Source organism: Onychomys torridus, chromosome 1 (genome assembly GCF_903995425.1).
Source record: "Onychomys torridus chromosome 1, mOncTor1.1, whole genome shotgun sequence".
Classification (NCBI taxonomy): domain Eukaryota; kingdom Metazoa; phylum Chordata; class Mammalia; order Rodentia; family Cricetidae; genus Onychomys; species Onychomys torridus.
In genome coordinates, this window is record NC_050443.1 from 81,899,790 (window position 1) to 81,922,986 (window position 23,197).

Genomic DNA, 23,197 nt, shown 5'->3' on the forward strand with positions numbered 1-23,197 from the left:
TTTTCTTTTTCTTTTTTTTTTTTTTTTTTTTTTTTTTTTTTTTTTGTCAGAGCTGAGGACCAAACCCAAGGCCTTGCACTTGCTAGACAAGAACTCTAGCTTTTTTTCATTTTAAAACCCAAGCTCTCCTTTTCACCAAGGCCCTTGAACCTGCACCCACCCAAACACTCCCTCCCCATTTTACAGAGGCAGTGCACACAGGTACACCTGACAAAATCTGTCCAGTCATTGTGATAGTTGGGTCTCAGCTCTGTGTTACTTTGTAAACAAAGGCAGAGACTCTAAGATCCTGAAAAAAATTTATGAAACAGTAAGACAGTTCCTCCCTCCACCTTGAAATTTCTCTTTAGAAACAAACAAGCACGAAAACTTCTTGACCTTATTCCTCATTGAATCTAGTGCTCCACTCATTGTTGGCTTCTACAGCAAAATCCTTTATATGAGGGAGAATGTCATTAGACTTCAAATCCTCCTTTCCTCAAACTCATTTAAAGCAGATCCCACATGGTACTATTCACCAACATTGCTTTATTCAGTTGTCCAGTCCCCTGAATCTGTAAGTACAAGGGCAATGTGGTTTTCAGATTATTTGCTTCCTTAATAACATTAATACATTGTGGTAATTCCTCTTTCTTATTATATGATATTGAATGGGCTGTCAAGGCAGCCCAGATTCCAGACACTTTCTGTCTTTAATAGTTACCCACCCAGTCTCCTTGGTTGACCAACATCTCAGTTCTAAATGTTAAGAATCACACCTGAGTTTTTCTTCATCCTGTGAATAAATGGTCCATCTTTGAGATGATCTGCTTTCATGCCTTCAGGTACTGTTTTCAATGACCCTAAGCTTCTATCATCAACCAAAATTTCCCCTTCAAATTCAAAACCATATTCAAACAGATCAACATTCACTTAGACTTCTCATGAGACATTTTACATCCTCTACTTTGAAAGCTGAAATCTTGATCTCCTCCTCCAAAACTTTCCTCATTTCAACAGAGTAACACATTTCTTTTGGTCACTTATGCCAAAAGTCTTGACATGTCAGACTTCAACTTCTGACAAAGCTTGTATTTAGTCTGCTGAAAATAGCTCCACAGCACTTTCAAAACAAGCCCCCAATCCGATTGTACAATTCTCACTGTACTCGCCACCATCTTGATTCTGAGCCAAATTCTTGCCTTCTTCAGACTGCTGAAGAAGCCTTAGTAAGTGTCCCCATGTTTTTACCTTTGGCAGTTTCTGACATTTTTAAAATGTTTTAAAAATCATATCATAGATGCCAGAGTAAACTTTTAAGAGGTTTTAAGAATTCAGATATTTTGGGGCTGGAGAGATGGCTAAGTGGTTAAGAGCACTGGCTGCTCTTTCAAAGGACCTGGGTTCTAGGTTCAATTCCCAGCACCCAAATGGCTCAATTCCCAGCTCACAACTGTCTGTAACTCTAGTTCCAGAAGATCCAACACCCTCACACAGACATACATGCAGACAAAAAAAAAATGTATAAAGAATTCAAATTATGTATTTTCTCCGTTTAAACCAAAGTCTGAGAAAAATGGTCCCCCACAAGTTCTATAAAGTTCTATGATGACTTGGATTTGTATGATTTGGAACCCCTGTCTGCCCTCAGTAGTTCTGTTCTCTCACCTCATCTTGGCCACATTGGCTACCTAGCCAATATTTGAACAGTAGTCATATATAAACCTTAAGGCATTTTCTCTGGCTATCTTTTAGAATAGTCTTCTATCAGGAATAATTCTATCTATCCTGTATCTCTCATGCCCATCTCACACCCTCTCATGTCATGTTCTCTGTTTTAGCCATTGTTGTGGAAACTAATGGAAAAAGCCACTGCTTTACTCAGCTGCATCTTGCCCTGAGGGAGAATGCTCAGCTATTCCGGTGTCTCTGTGAACCTAGAAGACAGGAAGTCAACTTTTTTTGGATAAATCCCTGACTGTGTGTTGGGGCAATGAGTGGAAGCCAATGAATGTGGTAGGAAAATCCAAGGTAAAGCAGTGGAATGCTTAGAAAGGGCAATGTAGCAGGATGTTTCTAAAAGCAGCATTTCCTCTTTTAAGTCTACAAGGAACAATCCTGAGGTTCCTTCTATGTGGTTCTTCAGATACTATATGATACAATAGTGACAGTATCCCCAACTTGGAAATGCATCTTTGCATTAATTCCCCTATTTTACTCTCTTTTCATTCCTTTTCAGTGGTTAATACAAACCGCCTGCATGGCATACTACATTTTGCCATGTAAGGAAGCCAAACTATTGTGTTTTCTCAGCTATGACTCTTTGTTCAGAATCATTTTTCAGTGAAGCCAACTATGATTTCTTCACTTAAAATCATTGGGTCTAGGAATGGACGTAGTTCAGGAATACTTGTCTACTATGTGCAAGGCCCTGTGTTTAATTAATCTCTAGCACTACAACATTTGTTTTCTTTATCCATCTGCTTTAGGATTCTATATCTATCATCTATCTAACTAACTAACTAACTAACTAACTAACTAACTAACTAACTAACCAACCTATGTTTTTACTTAGCTTCTGATAGGATCTAATAAAATATACCAGGTTGGCTTTGAATTTATGTTCTTCCTGCCTCACCTTCCTGAGTACTGAAATTACAGGTATGTGCCACCATGCCTGGCTTTAAAAAAATAAAATTATATAGTATGATTGTGGTAACAATCATGTTTTTATTGTTTTAAAACCTTTTAGAATTTTCTACTAAAGAATGAGTTTGTTTTAGTCATGGACTTTTCCTTAATCCATTAAGTAAGAAGACACATTTCATTCAGTTTATGCATATAATTACTCACTTATCTGGATATGGAGTTGAAGCTTGAGACATAAAACAATACAGTCCTTTTGAGGTAGGATAGAAACAATGCACTGAAGTAAGAAGGCAGAGAGATGGGAAAGAGCAATACAGCAGGGACCAATATAGAGTGAGTTTTCATGGCTAGTTCAGGTAAAATTGCTGACAGCTAGAAAGGAATGAAGCAGATGAGGGGCCATATGTGTCCTCCTAATGAGAGAAATTGAAGGAATGCAATAAAAATAGAATCCAGATTTCAAACTCGGAGGGTATTTGAGAGAGCTGAGACTGAATCTAGATACTTATAGATGGTTTGTTGTCGGCCAGATGAACAGGGAGTTACCATAACTGTCATTAGGAAACAAGAAAAAAAAGTACTTTTTCAGGAAACTAGAATTAGAGTTGAATTTACATTTTTTTTTAAATATTGAAAGGACCTAGAGGGTATTCTAGAGTAGATCTCTCCAAGGGAATTTTCTGCAATGATGGGTACAGTCTAACCCAAATGATCTAATATGGCAGCCACTAGTTATAGGTGGCTATCAAGCACCTGAATATTTTTGTTTGACTAATGAGTTTTTATTTTAGCAACTATTAATTCAAATAGCCACATATTGCTAGTGGGATCTATATCAAAGTAATCTTTCAGAAAATACATGTGTGTGACTCTTTGGGACACTAGAAATTATAGTTTATTTGACATCTTTGTGCTAAGTTGGAGATTTGGGAACAGGAATTGGCTTTTGCATTTGAAAGTTTAGCTTGATAAGAATATATAACAGGGTGTGTCAAAGAAATGAATCAAGGGGTTGGGGAGCTAGCTAGCTCAGCAGTTAAGAGTATACACTGTTCTTGCAGCAGACTTGGTCCCAGTACCCATACCAGGAAGCTCATAATCTTCTGAAACTCCAGCTCTAGAGGATCTGATAGCCTCTCTGGCCTTTACAGGCACCTGCACTCATGTTCATATACTCATTCACAGACATGCATGCATATATATAATTAAAAAATGAAGAACAAATCTTAAGAAATAAACTGATTTTACCATATTTTATTTCTTCTCCCAAAGGTATTCCTGATATCAAGAACACAGCAAACATTACCATCTCCTATCACTTTATGAAGGTTGTAATGTGACATCAGTTCTATGTATATCTAATATTTTCTTATTCAGAGTCAAAGTTCCTTGAGGCATGAAACGTGGGCTATATTACTATATTTCTACAAGAGCCATCAGCTTACTTTGGTTAAGGTCTAACAATGGGACCTAATTCATTCAGCTGGGGTAGCAGAATTCTATTGTCATGTATTTCATAGAAAATACACACAAAGGTGAAGGTCCATTTGAATACCAATAAGAAGAGTTTCCAGGAGTCATGTCAGCCATCAATACTACCCATCCAGTGGCCTTTTTGTTGGTAGGAATACCTGGTTTGGAGCACCTGCACATCTGGATTTCCATTCCATTCTTCTTTGCCTATACCTTGGCCCTACTGGGTAACTGTACCCTTCTCTTTATTATCTGGGCAGACTCAGCCCTCCATGAGCCCATGTACCTCTTTCTGGCTATGTTGGCAACCATAGATCTGGTTCTTTCTTCTACTACACTGCCCAAAATGCTTGCTATTTTTTGGCTCCGAAGCCAAGAGATCAATTTCTATGCCTGTCTTATCCAGATGTTCTTTCTTCATTCTTTCTCCATCATGGAGTCAGCAGTGCTGCTGGCCATGGCCTTTGACCGTTATGTGGCCATCTGTAAACCCCTGCACTACACCACGATTCTGACCAAACCCCTCATCATCAAGATTGGCCTGGCCGCTGTGACTCGGGCTGTGACATTAATGACTCCACTCCCCTTTCTGCTCAGACGCTTCCACTACTGTCGAGGGACAGTGATTGCTCACTGCTACTGTGAACACATGGCTGTGGTGAGGCTGGCATGTGGGGACACACGTTTCAACAACATCTACGGCATTGCTGTGGCCATGTTCATTGTGGTGCTGGACCTTCTCTTTGTTATCTTGTCTTATGTCTTCATTCTTCGTGCTGTTCTCCAGCTCGCCTCTCAGGAGGCCCGCTACAAGGCCTTTGGGACGTGTGTGTCTCATATAGGTGCTATTCTGTCTACCTACACACCTGTAGTCATCTCCTCAGTCATGCATCGTGTAGCTCGTAGGGCTGCTCCTCATGTCCACATACTTCTTGCGATTTTCTATCTTCTTTTCCCACCTATGATTAATCCCATTATCTATGGTGTCAAGACCAGGCAGATTCATGATCATGTGCTCAGTCTGTTCCGTAGAAAGGATGTGTAGATGGATAGTTATTTTTTTTTACCCACGCTCTCAGTATTGAATAGATGGTGTGTTGCATAGAGAGAGAAATCCTTAGGATAACTGCAGGATCCCATTTGGCAATTCATGAGTCTTAGAACTCCTTGATAACCAGTTATTTACTGATCCATCAGTCCGATTTCATTAGGTGTGCCCCTATAGCAGGAGCTGAGCCAGCCCATTTTCATAGGGGCTTTATATGATTAAGGAAGACAATGAAACTTCCAGAGTGGATATTGCTATCTACATGAAAGATGGAAGGCATACTGGCTAAGATCGGCTCATACATATGAGATTTTATTGATTATTTCACTGAGAACATTAATGAATGTAGGAACATGGTCCAAGAATGGAGTCACAGAAGGAGATTTCTGAGTGCTTGTAGGAAAACTCCAAGAAACAAAGAGACCTGTAACCTCAGTTTCTTCAAAAACATGGAATTGTTTTTGGATTATGTTTTCCCCCCTCCCAGGTATAGCAGATTATTCATTACAACTGGCTATTGTTATTTGTTTATGTGCCTAAATGGAAAAGCATGCTTTTGCCATGTTCTGATTGCCTACCACGTGCAACTTGCCTGCCACATGTGGCTTGCCCTTGTGATTGGACATTTTTTTCATGTGACTCTTCTTAAACCTTAAATTGTCTGATGCTTAGAATAAAGTTGGCTATTGCATGAGACTTGAGTTTGCCTCATTTATCAGCTTCACTCTCCTGGGTCCCACTGCCTCAAGAGCGGTGACAGATGAACTCAATCACTAATTTGGTAACTCATAGGCCAATGCCAACCACCCCTGAGACTACTTGTGTAATGCTTTTAGATGGCCTCCAGCCTCTACTTCTCTCTTACACCCACCTTTCAATGTCACTTGAATAGCTTTATTCATAAGAGATTTCTTTCTTTTTTTCTTTCTTTTTTTTGAGACAGGGTTTCTCTGTGTTGCCCTGGCTGTTCTGAAACTCACTCTGTAGACCAGACTGGCCTAGAACTCAGAAATCTGCCTGCCTCTATGTCCCAAGAGTTGAGATTAAAGGTGTATGCCACCAATGCCTGGCCATAGGAAGTCTTAATAAACTTAACTATTATCTGCATAGTTTCCTTGGTATAACTCTTTGAACAACAAAAATTACATAATGCTCGGTTGATTCAAATGATCTCTTCTTATTGGTTTTGTTTTTATGTTTTTATTGTTATTATTTATTTATTTTTGCCAGACAAGGCTGGCCTGGAATTCTTAGTGATGGTAATTCTTCTTTATTAGCTTCTTGGCTGTTGGGATTACAAGTATGAACTACCACCAAACTTGTATGTATTTTAGTATCATCTGAGCATCTTCAAAAATATCCCAAACCCAGGCTATATTTTCACCAATTTAACCAATGTACAGGTGAATACATTATCAATTGTATGTTTGAAGATTAGAAAAACAATGATGTAGATATATCTTAAATAAAACATTACACAAAACTATATTCAAAGAATTTTGGTCCTAGAAGAGATGGGAATGGAGGGGAGGGGCTGGGGGGAAGGTGGGGGGGGGGGCAGGAGGGGGGAAGACAGGGGAACCCATGGCTGATGTGTAAAATTAAAACACAAATATAATAAATAAAAAAAAGAATTTTGGTATTTCTAATCTGCTTGCTAAAATGTAGAGTGATGATTATTGTCTTCGCTTATTAGTCTATATTATATCATTTGGCCATTTCTAAGCCACCAATCAATATACTATGGCAGTCCTAGGTAAAAGAGATACCTGGGACCATCAAGGATTTGTGTTGAGGTATTCCAGAATTTACTGTTCCTTAGGCTCCAGATGATTCACAACTAGCATACATAAATGTGTCATTATTATATTTGAATTAATGTACACACATTTATATGTCATTCACTTGTATTTATTTAGTGGTTACATGTCTTCCCTGCATCCTGCCTGCCCAGTTCATTCCTTCTCTTTTTTGTCCTGATGGAAAAATACAGGGGCTTGACTACACTATGACCCAATCAAAGATGTTTTTCTGTGAAATTCTGATCCCAAACTAGAATCTTCATTGTCAAACTATTCAGCCATTAAATTAAAAAAAAAAAAAAAAACCCAACAGTTGTTGTGTGCCTGCTTGTCTGTATGTTCACTACATACATGCAGGTACCCAATGAGGCCAGAAGAAGGTTTTTGAATCTTCTGGAACTTACAAATGGTTGTAAGCCCTTGATGTGGGTATTGGGAAACTGAACTCTGGTTCTCTGCAAGAGCAACAAATGCTCTTAAGTGGTAAGCTATCTTTCCAGCTTAAAGTATATCAATTTTGATATTACTATTATAGGATATATATTTTCATAACCCTCATAGCTTAAATGTATCTTTACTCCCAGTTTGATTCATGTCCTGGTCCTCAGATGTGTGCAAGCATGGCAATCTCTGTGGTTTCTGACATGTAATTGAGCAACCAGATGCTGTTGACCAAGGCTGCTGTTGCCATTAATGACATAAGAATTTCTCTATAGCACTAGAAGTCTTTTCATTTTGACTATAAATATCTATCCTATCAATTATGGTCCTTATTTGAGTGTCTTTGGTATTGAACAACTAGGAAATGTGACAAAAGTGTATAACAAGCTGCAATTCCCCTTGACATCAGAGTGTATTCTTGGGAACAAGAGCTAAACACTCACATGATTGGTATTTCATGGTTATGGGTGTTGGAGAAAAAGATACGAAGACAAGAACTCTGAACAAAGATGATCTCTTTAGTTTAAATAAAATAATGATTTTCACACGGTGTCACTGGACCACAGCATGACTGATGCTCAAGAATTATTTCTTGCTGGGTGGTGGTGGTGGTGCATGCTTTTAATCCCAGCATTTGGGAGGCAGAAGCAGGTGGATCTTTGTGAGTTCGAGGCCAGCCTGGTCTACAGAGTGAATTCCAGGAAAGGTGCAAAGCTACACAGAGGGAAAAAAAAAAAGAATTATTTCTTATTTAGAAGTACTATTTCTATGAGTTTCCCCTCTCTCCTCCGCTCCTTTCCCTTCCTTATGTTCGTTTTTTCCTCCTTATGCTGGGGTTAAGCTGAGATCCCTGACTTACTAATGTTAGGAAGAAGTTATCAAATTAGACCAGAGGACAAAAACACTGACTTCTTAGCTTTTAAAATCCAGAGTCTTGATCAAGAAACACAGAAGAGAGTTTCAGAAAGACTTGAGGCAGAAGGCAGGGTTTCTTCATGGTTTCATTAGGTTACCCAGACCTTCCGTAGCTCGTAGAAGATCTATGTGCGACCATGACCTCTTTCCACCAAGCTGAACTCTCAAGGTTCCTAGGGGCACAGGGCTTGGCGACACTTATTTCTGGGACAAGGACAAAGTGGCTGGCTGAAAGAGCAGTGGTACTGTCTTGTTTGTACAGGGCGCTGCAGTCAGCACGGAGGAATTTGCATGGCAGACAGTCTCACCAGGTATCTCAGCAGATGAATACCAGAGTCTCCTCGGTCTGGTTCTGTGGGTCACAGTATACAGGAGTGCTGTTCATTATAGCACAAGATGGATCAGGCTCGGAGGCCAGTGGAGGAACCAGGAAGCAGCAGCAAGCATCCCTCTCTTGTGATTTCTAAAAGTCCACTCCATCCTCCCCATGAAGTCAAACTTTTGAGATCTGTGATGGACTGAATTATAAACTGAAATTGTTTAAGAGCATTAAAGTTATGGGGCTGGGAAGATGGCTCAGTGGTTAAGAGCACTGGTTGTTCTTCCAGAGGATCAGAGTTCAATTCCCAGCACCCACATTGTTGGTTTTTAGCGGCGCTCTTATCCTGTGAGGAAAAGTCACAAAACACAGCATAATCCACTGACAAGAGTTTTATTTTTTGTTTTATTAACAAAAGCATAGGCATGATCAGGCCTGCCGAAAGGACCGGTGTGTGAAGGGGGCTTTTAAAGGCCAAGCTGCACCTGCACACACAGGCCCACGTGGCTATTCCACGCATGTGCATAGATCACATGGTTGTCGCAAGCTTACGCAACCATGGGGTCATGGGTCACACAGGATGTATGGCCGGGAAATGACTAAGTGTCTTGCTGGGCATGTGCTGGGGGCATGGTGGGAATTCCTATCACACATGGCAGCTCACAGCTGTCTGTTATTCCAGTTCTGGGGGACCCTATATGCTTATACAGACATACATGTAAGCAAAACATAAATGCACATTAAAGTAAAAGTAAACCATTAGAAAAAGAGCATTAAAGTTGGTTAGATTTGGTTGTTGATGGCTATATTCTGTAACCTTTTTTCATTGCAGTTTAACTCTGAGCTCCTGAGAAACTGAAGTTATGTTTTTGTGCAACCAGGTCTTTGTATTTGTTACACAGAAAAATGGTGAGAGATGTTAGCCTTTTGTCATCCCAAGACTACTTAGGTAAGCATCATCTTAGATGAAAAGCCTCAAATAGTAATGGGAGTGTGCTGGGTAACCAAAGGGAACAGAAAAACAAACAAAAACTGGCTTTGTTGATGGGACTTTCTGCAGAGGAAAAAAAAATCAGCATTAAGAACTGTCTCTATGTACAAGTGAGCCATGATTAAGACATTTTTAATTTTTTCTTTTCTTTTCTTTTTTTTGGTTTTTCAAGACAGGGTTTCTCTGTGTAGCTTTGCTCCTTTCCTGGAACTCACTTGGTAGCCCAGGCTGTCCTTGAACTCACAGAGATCCACCTGGCTCTGCCTCCCGAGTGCTGGGATTAAAGGCATGCGTGACCACCACCTGACAATTTTTTCTTTTTTGAGATTTTCCCACAATGGGACAAAGAACAGAGACTTTTAAACACTCAGTCCTAGTTGGGATGTTTTTCATCAATCCCTTCACTTCAAGACTCAGAGATCTATGAGGAAGAGGAGACAAAAAGATTGTATGAACCAGAGGTGATAGAAGAGAATTTATTTATTTTTACTTTCTGTCTATGAGTGTTTTGTCTGCATATTTGCCTGTGCACCATGTGCATGCAGAACCTGTGAAGACAAGAAGAGGGCATGGATCTCTTGGGGCTGGAATTATAGTGAGCTACCATGTGGGTGCTGGGAATTGAATCCTGTCCCCTGGAAGTGTTCTTAATTGCCTGAGCCATTGCTCCAGCTCTAATTAGTATAATATTTATGGTTTCTCAGGAACCATTCCAGTCTTTTTCCCTTATTGTTCATTCTGTCTCAGGGGCCGTTCAATGTACAACACAGACTATTTAGGAGACAAGTTGATTTTTATAATTTCTATGCAAGGCAACATACAAGAATTCTACACTATCTTATTGCATCCTTACAATAAGCCCATAATGATTACCACTATTTTCATTTACAAGAAAAGGAAACAGGCTTTGACCATATGTTCAAAGTCTAACATACTATTCGAGGTCCATATCTGCCCTTTATGATTCTATAGCTCAAGTTGTTAAGACATTTGTGCCACACAACCCTATTTAAGTACCACATCAATGTCTCCTCCCTCAATCATTTCCTAACCAGGCTCAAAAAGGGATGGTAGTCTTTTGCTATCATCCAGAGTGTTGGTTATGGAAGAGAAACATAGTTGCATGAGGAGGAAGCAACCATAGCTTTGATTAAGATATTCACCTATTAGTCATATCTGCATACTGAGTTCTTTAGTGGTCATTCCCTTCTATTTTACTGAGATAAGCCCTTCACCACAGGACAGCTATGACCACAAGATGACAGGAGGACTAAATGTCCTAATGAAACTAAGATGACACTATTGAGTCTAGTGGGTGGTCTCAGGAGGCAGCCACTGGATGGAGCAGGAACATAAATCCATCCCTTTTCTTGTCTTTGTCCTCAGTCATTCAATTCCATATGATGCTGGAGGTGGTTTTGGTCCTTGGGAGATTCAACAGAACATCTAGGGAGAAATGCCTAGCTGTGGATTTTCTGACATGGAAAGACAGGATGCAGATATGATAGGATAAAAGGATGGATTGTTGAACCTACTTTTTGTTTTGTTTTGTTTTGTTTTTTTGGTTTTTCAAGACAGGGTTTCTCTGTGTAGCTTTGTGCCTTTCCTGGAATTCACTTGGTAGACCAGGCTGGCCTCGAACTCACAGAGATCTGCCTGGCTCTGCCTCCCGAGTGCTGGGATTAAAGGCGTGGGCGGTCAACAACTTGTTTAAAAATGTTTTACATTGCTATGGATTTTAGTTTATTGATATAAATTTGAAGTTAATTTTCTTATACTGTATGTATATTTTTACTCTTGTTTAAGGTATCATGTATATACAATTCATTTAAAGTTGTAATGTATCATTAAGAAATATAGATTAATAATTAATTAATCATCTATGATAATCAAACTTATAGTCATATTAGTTTAGTTTTCTAGGTATACATAGATATATTTCAGATAGATAGATAATCTTCAAACACTTCAAAGACCTACAGAATATGGCTTTTAAAATGTTTTAAAATTTTAAAAGGGGGTGGGGGAACATGGAGGCTAGCTTTTAAAGGCCAAGCTGCACCTGCACACACAGGCCCACGTGGCTATTCCATGCATGCGCATAGATCACATGGTTGTCTCAAGCTTATGCAACCATGCAGCCTAGTCAGGGATTTGAATTTAACATTGGAGACTTGTGCTGTTTCAAGTTTCTTACTTATTTTATTTTATTGAATGATATGAGGCTTGTGTCCTAGTTTTGGCTCAACTATGGCTTTCTTAGGTTATATTTTCTAAAACACTAAAGTGATATCTTTTTAACTTACTAGCACCCATTTTGGCCTTTTGAAAACTCATCATAGCTGGGCAGTGGTGGCGCACGCCTTTAATCCCAGCACTCGGGAGGCAGAGCCAGGCGGATCTCTGTGAGTTCAAGGACAGCCTGGTCTACCAAGTGAGTTCCAGGAAAGGCGCAAAGCTACATAGAGAAACCCTGTCTGGAAAACCAAAAAAAACAAAACAAAACAAAACAACAACAACAACAACAACAACAAAAAACAAACAAAAAAACAAAAAAACAAAAAAACCCAAACTCTTCATGACTCATAAACTTGAAGTTAAATTTCTTAAAATTTGAAAAAAATGGACATAATCATGATTCTGAAGCACTAGAATCAGGGGTAATTGTCTTTAAAAAATGCATTACCAAAAAATTTATGTAAGTGTTTTGTAAGTCTCCTCATGGAAGGATAAGTTAGCAATATAGAAAAAAAAGGTTAAAAAAAAAAAGGTTAAGGGGTAGCAGGAAGAGTTCCCCAAAGAGACCTGGAGCATTTTCAAGGTTTATCCACCACAAGTTCTGTATCTATTCTCTTCATCTTTGACCCTCCTATTGCCCACCCGCCTTCATGTCAATCCACTGTTAGCACCTTCCCTTTATCCCTTTGTTATCTCAGTGAGGTTATTGTCCCTCAGTGTGTTATCTTGGAGCGTCTCACAATGTCCTTTCTATCTCCTACTTTCCCCCCATTTAGCTCTGGGAGATGTGATATTCCATGTCTGTCTGTCTGTTTAAATGGAGGAATGAATTGGTTTAAGGACTTTAACTCCCAGGAACAGTAAAATCCCATTCTCAGTCCCATTAGATTAGACTTTCTCATATTTATGTTGCCTCCATCTTTGATAGATTAATGTCATTTTAGTAGGGGCAATGCAAAATAATTTGAAAAGTTTGCCAGTATAATGTCTGAAAGTTTTCAACAAAATTTACTAAATTGTTTTTAAGAAGTTGTAGATAGAATTCTACTTTTTAGAAGTTGTGCTTGATTACCCCTGCCATAGAGAAACAGGAAATCTGATACCACAAAAGTGAAGGATAAAATGATATCAGTTGCCATGGTTTATATGCTTATTGTACTTAACTGCACAAAATCATATAGGTTAAAAAAAAAAGGGAATTACAGTACAGGAATACCTGATCTTCCTTCTCCACATCAGGATATTGGATTCATACTGCATACTCCAACAAAATAATCTTTAGGACTGCTTTTAGGCTCTTATCCCCACTGTTTAGGTAGCACCCAGAAATATCATGGGCTTCTTTACTTAAGAAGAACCTCTTAGACATTGTGGGGTAAGGGAGAGACCTCTGTTAGGGAAATTCCCAGGAATCCACAAGAATGACCCCACATTAGACTACTAACAGTAGTGGAGAGGGTGTCTGAACTGGCCTACCCTGGTAATCAGATCGGTGAATACCCTAACTGTCATCATAGAGCCTTTATCCAGTAATTGATGGAAGCAGAGGCAGAGATCCACAATCAAACACCAAGCTGAGCTCCAAGAGTCCAGTTGAAGAGAGGGAAGAGGGATTCTATGAGCAAGGGGGGCAGGGAGAAGTCAAGATCATGATGGGGAAATCTACAGAGACAACTGAACCAAGCTCATAGGAACTCAGAGAATTTAGACCAACAGTTGTGGAACCTGTATGGGACTGGACTAGACCCTCTGCATACAGGAGACAGTTGTGTAGCTGGGTCTGTTTGAAGGTACCCTGGCAGTGTGATCAGGATCCCTGGTGCATGAGCTGGCTTTCTGGATCCATTACCTATAATTGGACACCTTGCTCATCTTTGAGGCAGCAGGGAGGGGCTTGGTCCTGCCTCAACTGAATGTACCAGGCTTAGCTGTCCCCCCATGGGAGAACTTACCCTTCTGAAGGAGGGTATGAGGGGTGGGTTGGGGGAGGAGGTTAGACAGGGGTTGGGGGGAGTGGGAGGAGAAATGAGAGGGGGATCTGTGGTTGATATGTAAAATGAATAAATTTTTTTTAATAAAATAAAAAAAGAAGAGCCTCTTCCAATCATCACTAAATATTTATGTGTTTCTGGGTTGAGTTCCTGACTTAATAATATGCAAAAGTCTCTCTCGGATCTGCTTGGTGCGCACAGCATAGACAACTGGGTTGAGGATGGGTGGGATGAGGAGATAAAAGTTGGCCAAAAGAATATGGATATGGGGAGGCACTTGATGGCCAAAGCGATGGGTGAGAGATGAAACAGCAATAGGGATGTAGAAGACAAGGATGGCACAGATGTGAGAACCACATGTCCCCAAAGTTTTCAACCTGGCATCAGAGGTGGACAATCCTAACACAGCTCTGAAAATCATCACATAAGATGCTGCTATCGCTAGTGAGTCTAGGATTAACACCAGGAAACCGATTCCCATCCCATATAAATTGTTGACTCTTGTGTCACCACATGCCAAAGTGACCACAGCCATGTGCTCACAGTACGAGTGGGCAATGATTTGGGTTCGATAAAGGGGCAGCCTCAGGCGAATCAGGAGTGGAAGAGGTCCAATGTAGAATACTCCTCGGAGGAGAGCAGCCAGCCCCAAACGTGCCACCACTGCCTGGGTAAGTACTGATGTATGGTGTAGTGGGTCACAGATGGCCACATAGCGGTCAAAAGCCATGGCAAGAAAGATGCCCGACTCAACAGTAGCAAAGCAGTGGACAAAGAACATCTGAGCCAAGCAAGCATCTAGACCAATGCTGCAGGCACCAAACCAGAAGATGGCTAATAGTTTGGGCATTGTAGAAGTTGACAGGACCAGGTCAATGACAGCCAACATGCATAGGAAGAAGTACATGGGCTGGTGCAGGCTGCGCTCTGTCTTAACCACTGCCAAGATGGTGATGTTCCCCACCACAGCCACCAGATACATGGAACCAAAGGGGATGGAGAGCCAGCTGTGCAAGTATTCCAGTCCTGGGATGCCAGTGAGCCAGAAAGAGCTGGGTACTGAGCAGGCATTATTAGAAATGAACATGCTTGGGAGCATGGGATATGCAGAGGAGCTCTTAACATTGGGTTTCTACTCCTGTGAGAGATAATGCCTCTGACAGCTCTAGAATAGATCCTCATTTCCATTCTTGATAACTTGTGGCACCTACAAGAAAGAAGAATTTTGAATGCTAGCTTGAAAGATCACTATGTTACTTGTTTATAAGAATTATTGATGATGACGCCTATTGCTAAACACAGAAACAGGTATGCTCAGGGTTTCTATCACTGACTTCAAAATGTGGTATAGAAATACCCAACATTATGCATCCTCTTGACCCAGGAAGTTTATTTTGGGGAACTTTCCCTAAAGACAAAAGAAATACAGAAATGGCTTCCAGGTAATAGTTAAATGTAAATAAAAAATTAACATGTTTATTCAGTATCTCTATATGCTTTTCTTATCATTGATCAATAACATTGATATCAATAATGTATACTAATTAGCTGTTTTAAATTTTTATTTTAATGAAAAGTTGGAGCTATGTGATCAATGTAAATAAAGCATTGCTTAAATTTTAATTTACACATTTACTGAGTTAGAATTATATGTACTAATAACTATACGTATTTTCTAGTAGAATGTTTATATCATATAATAAGAGAGGGGATACCAATAGGCATGATAAACTATGATTTGATTTTACTAAAGTGTGTGGCATATAGAATTATATCCTTACGTTGAGAAGTGTCTGGGAAGATTTGCATTGTGCTTTTTACCTGTTGATTTTTATGTATGTGGAATTATGGGTACTTTTAATTTTCTTCTGTATGTATGAATATATATTCTTTTATACTTTCACATATTTTAAAAAATAAAGTTATAAATTATCAAGGCCTGACAAAACACAGGGGAACAGTCTTATTAGGAAAATATGTTGGTGGAATAGCATTATAAAGATTTGACATAGTGGTTGGGGAGATGGTCACTTATACTGATACAATGGCTTGGGTTTAAATCCTCACAATTCACATTAAAGCCAGGCATGGTAGCACACATTTGTAATCCCAGAACTCCTGTGGTGAGATGGGAGGCAGGGACAGAAGCTCAGGGGTCAGTAGCCAGCTGCAGATGGTAGGCAGATGGTACAGAAGAGATCCTGCCTCAAGCCAGGAGGAAGGTGAGGATGGATAATAGAGGTTGTTCTCTGATTGTCTGTGTGCCCAATGAGATACATGCATCTGCACACATGCATGCTCATGAGTGTGTATGTGCACACAGACAGACAGTCAGACACATACACACACACACACACACACACACACACACACACACACACACACACACACGCTCACACACACAGATTTGACATGAACCTAAATCTCTTAAAGAAAAAGATCTCACATTTCAGGTTGCTGGATTTGAAGCTTAAAGAGAATGGAGAACAGACACAATTTCTTGACAACGGTTACTCTAGGGAAAGCCACTGTTAGTAAGTTTTCCTGGCAGGTACTGAGCACCATTTGTGATTTGACTGAAGAGGTCCATTTTTTTTTTAAAAGAATAAAGTTCATTTAAATTTTCTACCATCTGCTGTTGGAGAGTAAAAAGAATGGATGGAACTAAAGGGATTAGGAAGCCCCTCCTTTGCATCAGAATCCTTGGTCTCTTGAGCACCAAAGCCCCAGCCATTGCTTTTACAGGTCTTGTCTGCTTTCTGCTTTTCAGATGTATCAGCTGAAAGCCCTTATTTACATCCTCATTGTTAAGAGTCTGAGAGCGCCTAACACAATCCCCCTGTCTCAGGCTTGCTCTCCTGACTCTTCTTAGCAGAATTTTTACCACACCCATGTGTCCACAGTGACTCCACACAACTGTTACAGCCAAGAAGTTTTTCATTGTTTTTGTTCCCATCTAGGGACATTTCCTCATTGTCAAGGCCAATTTCAGGTCACCATTTCCAAAGTCCTCTATAGTGTCTTTAACCTATAACATTGTGTGTGTGTGTGTGTGTGTGTGTGTGTGTGTGTGTGTGTGTGTGTGTGTGTGTTGTGGGGGATCCTTATAAACTCCCAAATTGTCTCAAACAAACACACATTTTAGTTTTTGTCTAAAATAGGACTAGCTATTACATTTCCATACCAAATAGTAGTTAGTGCCAGTGTAGCCTCTGAGGCTACTACATCAGACTCCAATACACAGTTTATTTTGAGAGTTCATTTGCTTACTCAATGGCTAGACATTGGACAGATATGGAGTAGAAACATGCAAGTTTTGTGAATCTTAAACTAACTTGCAAGATTTTTTATATTAAATATTTGACTTGGATATTTGAATATGTACATTTCACAAATAGGAAACATTTCCCTGTGCTTGTTACATCTCAGAGGATGCTACAAAAGTGCAGGGATAGGTTAGATGGACAGAGATTTAAGGCAGTCCTCAGTCAATGAAGAATTTTAAAACTGGGAAATGTTTGATGTGTATTCTGACTGTATTATAATCTATCACCATTCTAAAGCAGAAAGGAGCTCATGTGCTCAGTTTCTGGGTGAGTCAAAGTAGTGACCGTTTGTCACAAAAGGGTCTGAGTCCAGGGATGGTTTTTAGTTTGCCTCCTTGATTTGTGTCTGAACTAGTTCAGCCAATGAAGTTGTGATTGAGCTTTAGTCTAGGACAAAGAATGTTGAAAAAATAAGTGTGTTATATTTCCATCACATTTATACCTGTCATCCTAAACATCAGTCTTAACCAGGTTGTGGTGACTAAATTACCTCACTTAATCTAGAGCATTGCATAACAATACTTTCTGCTTTTACAGAGATCACATTTTTACCTGCACAGTGGTGTCTAGCTTGCAAGCCCAGGGAGAGGTGGTCTGATGGTCTGAGGCTTCTGAGAGAGATGCTGTTGACATAAGTGTGGATTAGAAGCAAGACAGACCTATGTCTACATCCTAACTCTATTCTTTGCTGTTCTAAAACTTCAGGCAATTTGTGTTTGTTTTTAATTGTGTTTCCTGGCCTGTGATTAGGGAGAACTTGAACGTTTCTTTATGTATTAGCCATCTCCCTCAGTGTTAGGATTCCCAGCCACTGAACACCCCTCGGCTCCCTTCTCTTCCTTCATTCTCCCACAGAACACAAACAGTGCTATGTCTCCAGGACACTAGCGACTCTGGAACCTTCTTTGCCAACTGAATGACTAATCTCTCTCTCTCTTTTTGCATAGTCTTCCCTCTTTAGTTTTTGATGGATTGGCTGTAAACATATCATGTGCTTTTTGCTTTCATGTAGTCAGAAACATAGAGTCTTATTTTGAAATTTCACAGCTAGCTTCATTAGCATGAATTTATATTGATTGAAGAGACATACTGATTGTGTTGGGATCAGCTCAGGGGAAAGAGCTCCTGGAGCCTAAGATAAGAGGCTCAGCTGGGCTGCAGGACTCCAGACTTTCTCTGCTATTCCTAAATACTAGGCCACCATGTCTTCTATTTTGTGGTTTCTCTTTTTCTTTGACTCAACCAAGGAAGTATCAACTAACTGCTGCTTTTGATTAAACCAAAGAAGAAGAGAACAGTTTCTGGCTCTAGGACACTGCTTCCAGTGACTTTGTTCCTCATGATCCTGGAATATGCTTACCCATGGGGCGTGCCCACAGAGCTGTAGACTCTGTTCCTTACAGTGGTTAGCTCTTGCCTGATGCTTGAGAAAATGTAGTTGGCAGCCAGGGGAAGGCCAGGCCCCTGATCTCTTTCATGCCTTTCCCTTATCTGGGTTCTGCAAATAGCCAGTTAATTCCCCAAGGCTGCACGGAGAAACTTGCACGATTCCCTCTGGATTTTAATTCCCTCTTAGGAGCCAGTCTTCACTCCCTGTCCACTCGAGCTCTAAGGACTAGAACAGAGACTTGTTCTTACACTCTGGTGAGCTCTTAGGGTGTTGGCTTTGACTGCCTTCCCTTGGGCCTGAGGTATTCACCTACTCTAAGGGTCTTACCTCATGATCTCTCTCTTGCAAGAGAAGGGTGGGGGAAAACTACTAGATAGTCATATAGCTATTGTAGGCTCTTGTCACCACTTCTACTAAACACACACACACATACACACACACACACACACACACACACACACACACACACACACACACACACACATCACTGCTGGTTCTTGCTTTGCTGACGCAAAGACCTTAGTTTGATCTCCATAATCCATGTAAAAAAAGCTAGGAGTGGTGCTGAAGGCCTGTAATCCTGGCACTGAGGCAGGAGGCAGGCAGACGGCCCCCTGGGGCTTGTGGCCAGCCAGCTTTGTGTACTTGGTGAGCTCTGGGCTAGTGAGAGACCCTGTCTCAGAAAACAAAGTGAACAACACATAAGGAATGACACATGCACACAGACACACTGACAGAAGACAGATAGACAGACAGACAGACAGACAGACAGACACACACACACACACACACACACACACACACACACACACTCAAAAGCCTTACTTAAGATCTGACCTATACCCAGAAGAAAACATCAAAATTAAATGTTGTTCTTTAAAACAAAACAAAACAAAACAAAACAAAACAAAACAAAACAAAACAATTCATTTCTGTTTCACCCAAATATATACAAGTTGGAAATAGTTGTGTGTGGTTACTTCATTTAACCTTCCCAGGGTAGTGAGAAGGCTAATTTCAGTTTTTCTTACATATACAAGTGGCACAGGCATATTTCTCAACATTATATTTCTATACAAGCCTAAACTAGATTCCTAGTAGGGAAACTGATGGTTGTGGATAGGGTGAGGAATCCTGTTTTGGTTTTCTCCCTAAGGAATTACTCTAGTCTATATGTGCAATGGTGTCAAGAAAACTCTTCTAAGAAATGTCCCTGAAGCAAAGTACATATTTTACAGATAAAAAGGATTTCATTTGCTTTTATTTTTGTGTAATATAAACACTTCTATATTTGAAAGGAATTTGTGGCCAATGTACTTATTTTGAAGCATTGTTTTGCTTTTATTTTTCTGGAGTTTAAACACTTGAATATTTTAAAAGAATCTGTGGCCAATATACTTACTTTGAAAATTACTTTTCCCCTTTCTCCAGATTTTTAGTATTTGTGACAGTTGGAAGGATGATTTAAGAAAATACTGAAAAGATCATTCTCTATGGGATGTGGACATACTTACAAGGGGAGAGTCTTACAACCTCTTTCCAGTTTTAATGCTGGAGACTGAACCCAGAACCCTGTGCCTGCCATGCATGCTCTATCACTAAGCTACACTCCAGTCCTCTAAGGTTACAGCTGGATACAGGCAGAAGAGGTTCTGTAGGTAGAATTTTTCTGTGTCTCATCAGTTGTTCTCAAATAACCACAAGAGACTTATTATTAATTAAAAATCTTCAGCCAATAGCTCAGGCTTAATACTAACCAGCTCTTATAACTTAAATCAACCCATTTCTGTTAATCTATGTGCTGCACTGAGGCTCGTGGCTTTACTCTCTCTTGCATATCTTCCTTCCTTTCTGTCTGTCTGGTGACTCCTTTGACTTTGCCTTTCTTCCTCTCTGCAGTCTCTCTGCCCTTAAAATTCTGTCTAGCTATTGGCAATCAGCCTTTTCTTAACAATAAGAGCAACACATTTTCACAGTGCACAGAGGGATTATTCCACAGCATTTCCCCCTTTTTATCTAAATAAAAAGAAGGGTTTTAACTTTAACATAGTAAAATCATATACCATAATAACAGTTATCAAGTAAGAATTACAGTTACAATATCCAGTCCATTTGTCTTGGCAAATTTAGAGAAAATATTCTATTTATTTATCTTATCTTTATGAATTTAAAGTTTTATACCTAATTTATTTTATCACAACTAAGGAAAACTTTAAGTCTAATTATTTAGTCTTGAATTCCATCAAAGACCACAGAAGGTTGAAATGTTACCTAATGACAGGGACATCTGACTGTCTGGACAGTCACCCAAAGTTATCCTATAACACTTGGGCATCCATCTTTGGCCTATAGACCTAGTATATCTGAAAGACTTTTTTGAGAAGCAGGGAATTTTAAAGACTGTCCTACCTTGTCTTGGCAAAGTTTGGCAGTCACTTTTGTATATGTGTATGTGTCCTGCCAGTCCAGATTGCACAGTATACAGTCAGCAATTGAGCAAGGGCAGTTTCTTTGACCAAATGGCTAGCTTTTGCCACAAAGAAAGCAAACTCCATACAGAGTTTCCTCAATGTCCATTATCTTTTCTGAAGTAAATTGATGCTGCCAGGAGCAGACCTATCTCATTGTCATAAAAAAAACCCTTATGTTATTAAAAAATTTTAAATGCTATATTCTGTAGGTCTTTGAAGTGTTTGAAGACCAACTATCAAAATATATCTGTGTATGACCTTGAAAACACATCTAACATGACTACAAGTTTGACTATTATAGAAGACTACTAATCTATATTTAATAATACATTACATTTATAAATGAGCTGCATAAACAAAATACCCCAAAAAAGAGTAGAATCATACATACAGTATAACAAAATTAACTTTAAATTTGTATCAATAAACCAAAATCCACACCAATGTAAAATACTTTGAGATTTATGGTAGTGTTTTGGTTCAAAGTAGATTCAATAATTCACCTTTTCACCCTATCATTCCTACGTCATATTTCCCCCTTTTTCCATTACAAAGGGATTTTTGAATTTAACTCTTTTGTTTAGCTTTTTTTTTTTTTTTAACTATGACTAGTAACAACTTGTAACTACTCCCTGCCCCCTTATATGACAACAAACATCCATAAACAATCTTTTGTGGACATTGTTTTCTTTAGATTGAATTTTGTGGTTTGGGGGTGCTGGCATCTTTGAGGGACCCTGAGAAAACTTAGAATAATGGTTAAGTCTTGGCTGGAGTAGTTTGTGAGGCTGGATCATCTAGCAGCCTTGAAGCTGTTCTGGATGTTGAATCACCTGGGCCATCTGTTTTCATTGGTATCTGGCCTTCTTGTTCTGAAAATATATAAATTCTTAAAGGTAATATACATTTTTGTATTAATATGAGTATAGACTTTGATTGTACACAAACCAGCCAAAGATTTTTTTTTTATGTTTGAGCAGGTAAAATATACATCACATGTCTTGTAGTTATTTTAGGCTGTTTCTTTATGTCTTTAGTCAGGATTTTCAGGATGTCTTCCTCTATCAAACCTGATCCATTTCAACCTGGAATAGATCCATAACTTCTCAATTCTTGTGGAAATGAAGGCATAACCTTTTCCCCAAAGTAACACATCTTTTTATTTCCATTTTGAAGTCAAGACATTTTAAAAATATGTAGGTTGGTTTAATTCAGCAGTTTCCATAATCCAATGTGTCTTAGCAGCTGTCATTCCATCCGAACTCAGAAAATTCAAAGACAACACAGTAGCATACAGGATCCAGACTACCTGTGTATTTTCCATCTTTGTGTGGCTTTTTTCCTTTATATTACTGTATTCTTTCTTTAAAGACTTTATTATTTTTTGAACTATATTTTAACTGTCTATACCATTTCTCTTTTCTCTCCCAAGTCTATGAACATTTTTAAACACACTGTAACCCATTTAGAGGGCTTTTTTTTTTTTTTTCTGTTTGGATCTGTCTTTACTGTGTGTCTGTAATCTTTTCTGCCTGCATGAACAAAACTTAAACCCACCATGGGCTTAGGTCATGGTGCATTGGTGGCTCAAGCATGCAGGCAGCTGAGAGGAGCTGTGTCTCTACTGTGGCTGGCATGAAAGACTCAAGACTAGGAAGCCACGTTTGGCTTTTTTTGAGCTGAGGATCGAACCCGGGGCCTTGCGCTTGCTAGGCAAGCGCTCTACCACTGAGCTAATTCCCAACCTACCTTTTTATTTTTTTAAGCTTTCTCAGGTCTTTTGTGGATATATGTGACACCACATTAGATGCCATGTATAGGCATAGTTTTTCTGTGTCTTGGCAGTCATTCCCAAATAACCACAAGAGACTTATTATTAATTATAAATGCTCAGCCAATAGCTTGTTACTTACTAGCTCTTATAACTTAAATTAATCCATTTCTATTAATCTATGTGCTGCACCCAGACTTGTGGCTTTTACCTCTTCTGCATGTCTTACTTCTTCTCTGTCTGTCTGGCAACTCTTCTGACTCTGCCTTTCTTCTTCTCTGCATTCTCTCTATCCTCAAAATCCTGCCTGGCTGTAGGATTTTTTATTATGCTTTTTTATTAACAATGAGAGCAACACATTTTCACAATGTACAGAAGGATTAGTCCAGAGCA

The 23,197-nt window shown here is 39.4% G+C and overlaps 2 protein-coding genes across 2 annotated transcripts; one reads left to right on the forward strand and one right to left on the reverse strand.

The window, feature by feature from the left end:
• Positions 1-4,207: 4,207 nt before the first annotated feature.
• Positions 4,208-5,146, forward strand: LOC118579632 (olfactory receptor 52K1). The gene has a single exon (XM_036181070.1). The coding sequence runs from the start codon at positions 4,208-4,210 to the stop codon at positions 5,144-5,146; it is 939 nt and encodes a 312-aa protein (XP_036036963.1).
• An 8,827-nt stretch (positions 5,147-13,973) lies between these two features.
• LOC118575734 (olfactory receptor 52M1-like) lies at positions 13,974-14,945 on the reverse strand. The gene has a single exon (XM_036176171.1). It carries the CDS (start codon positions 14,943-14,945, stop codon positions 13,974-13,976), a length of 972 nt encoding a protein of 323 aa, XP_036032064.1.
• Positions 14,946-23,197: the final 8,252 nt, after the last annotated feature.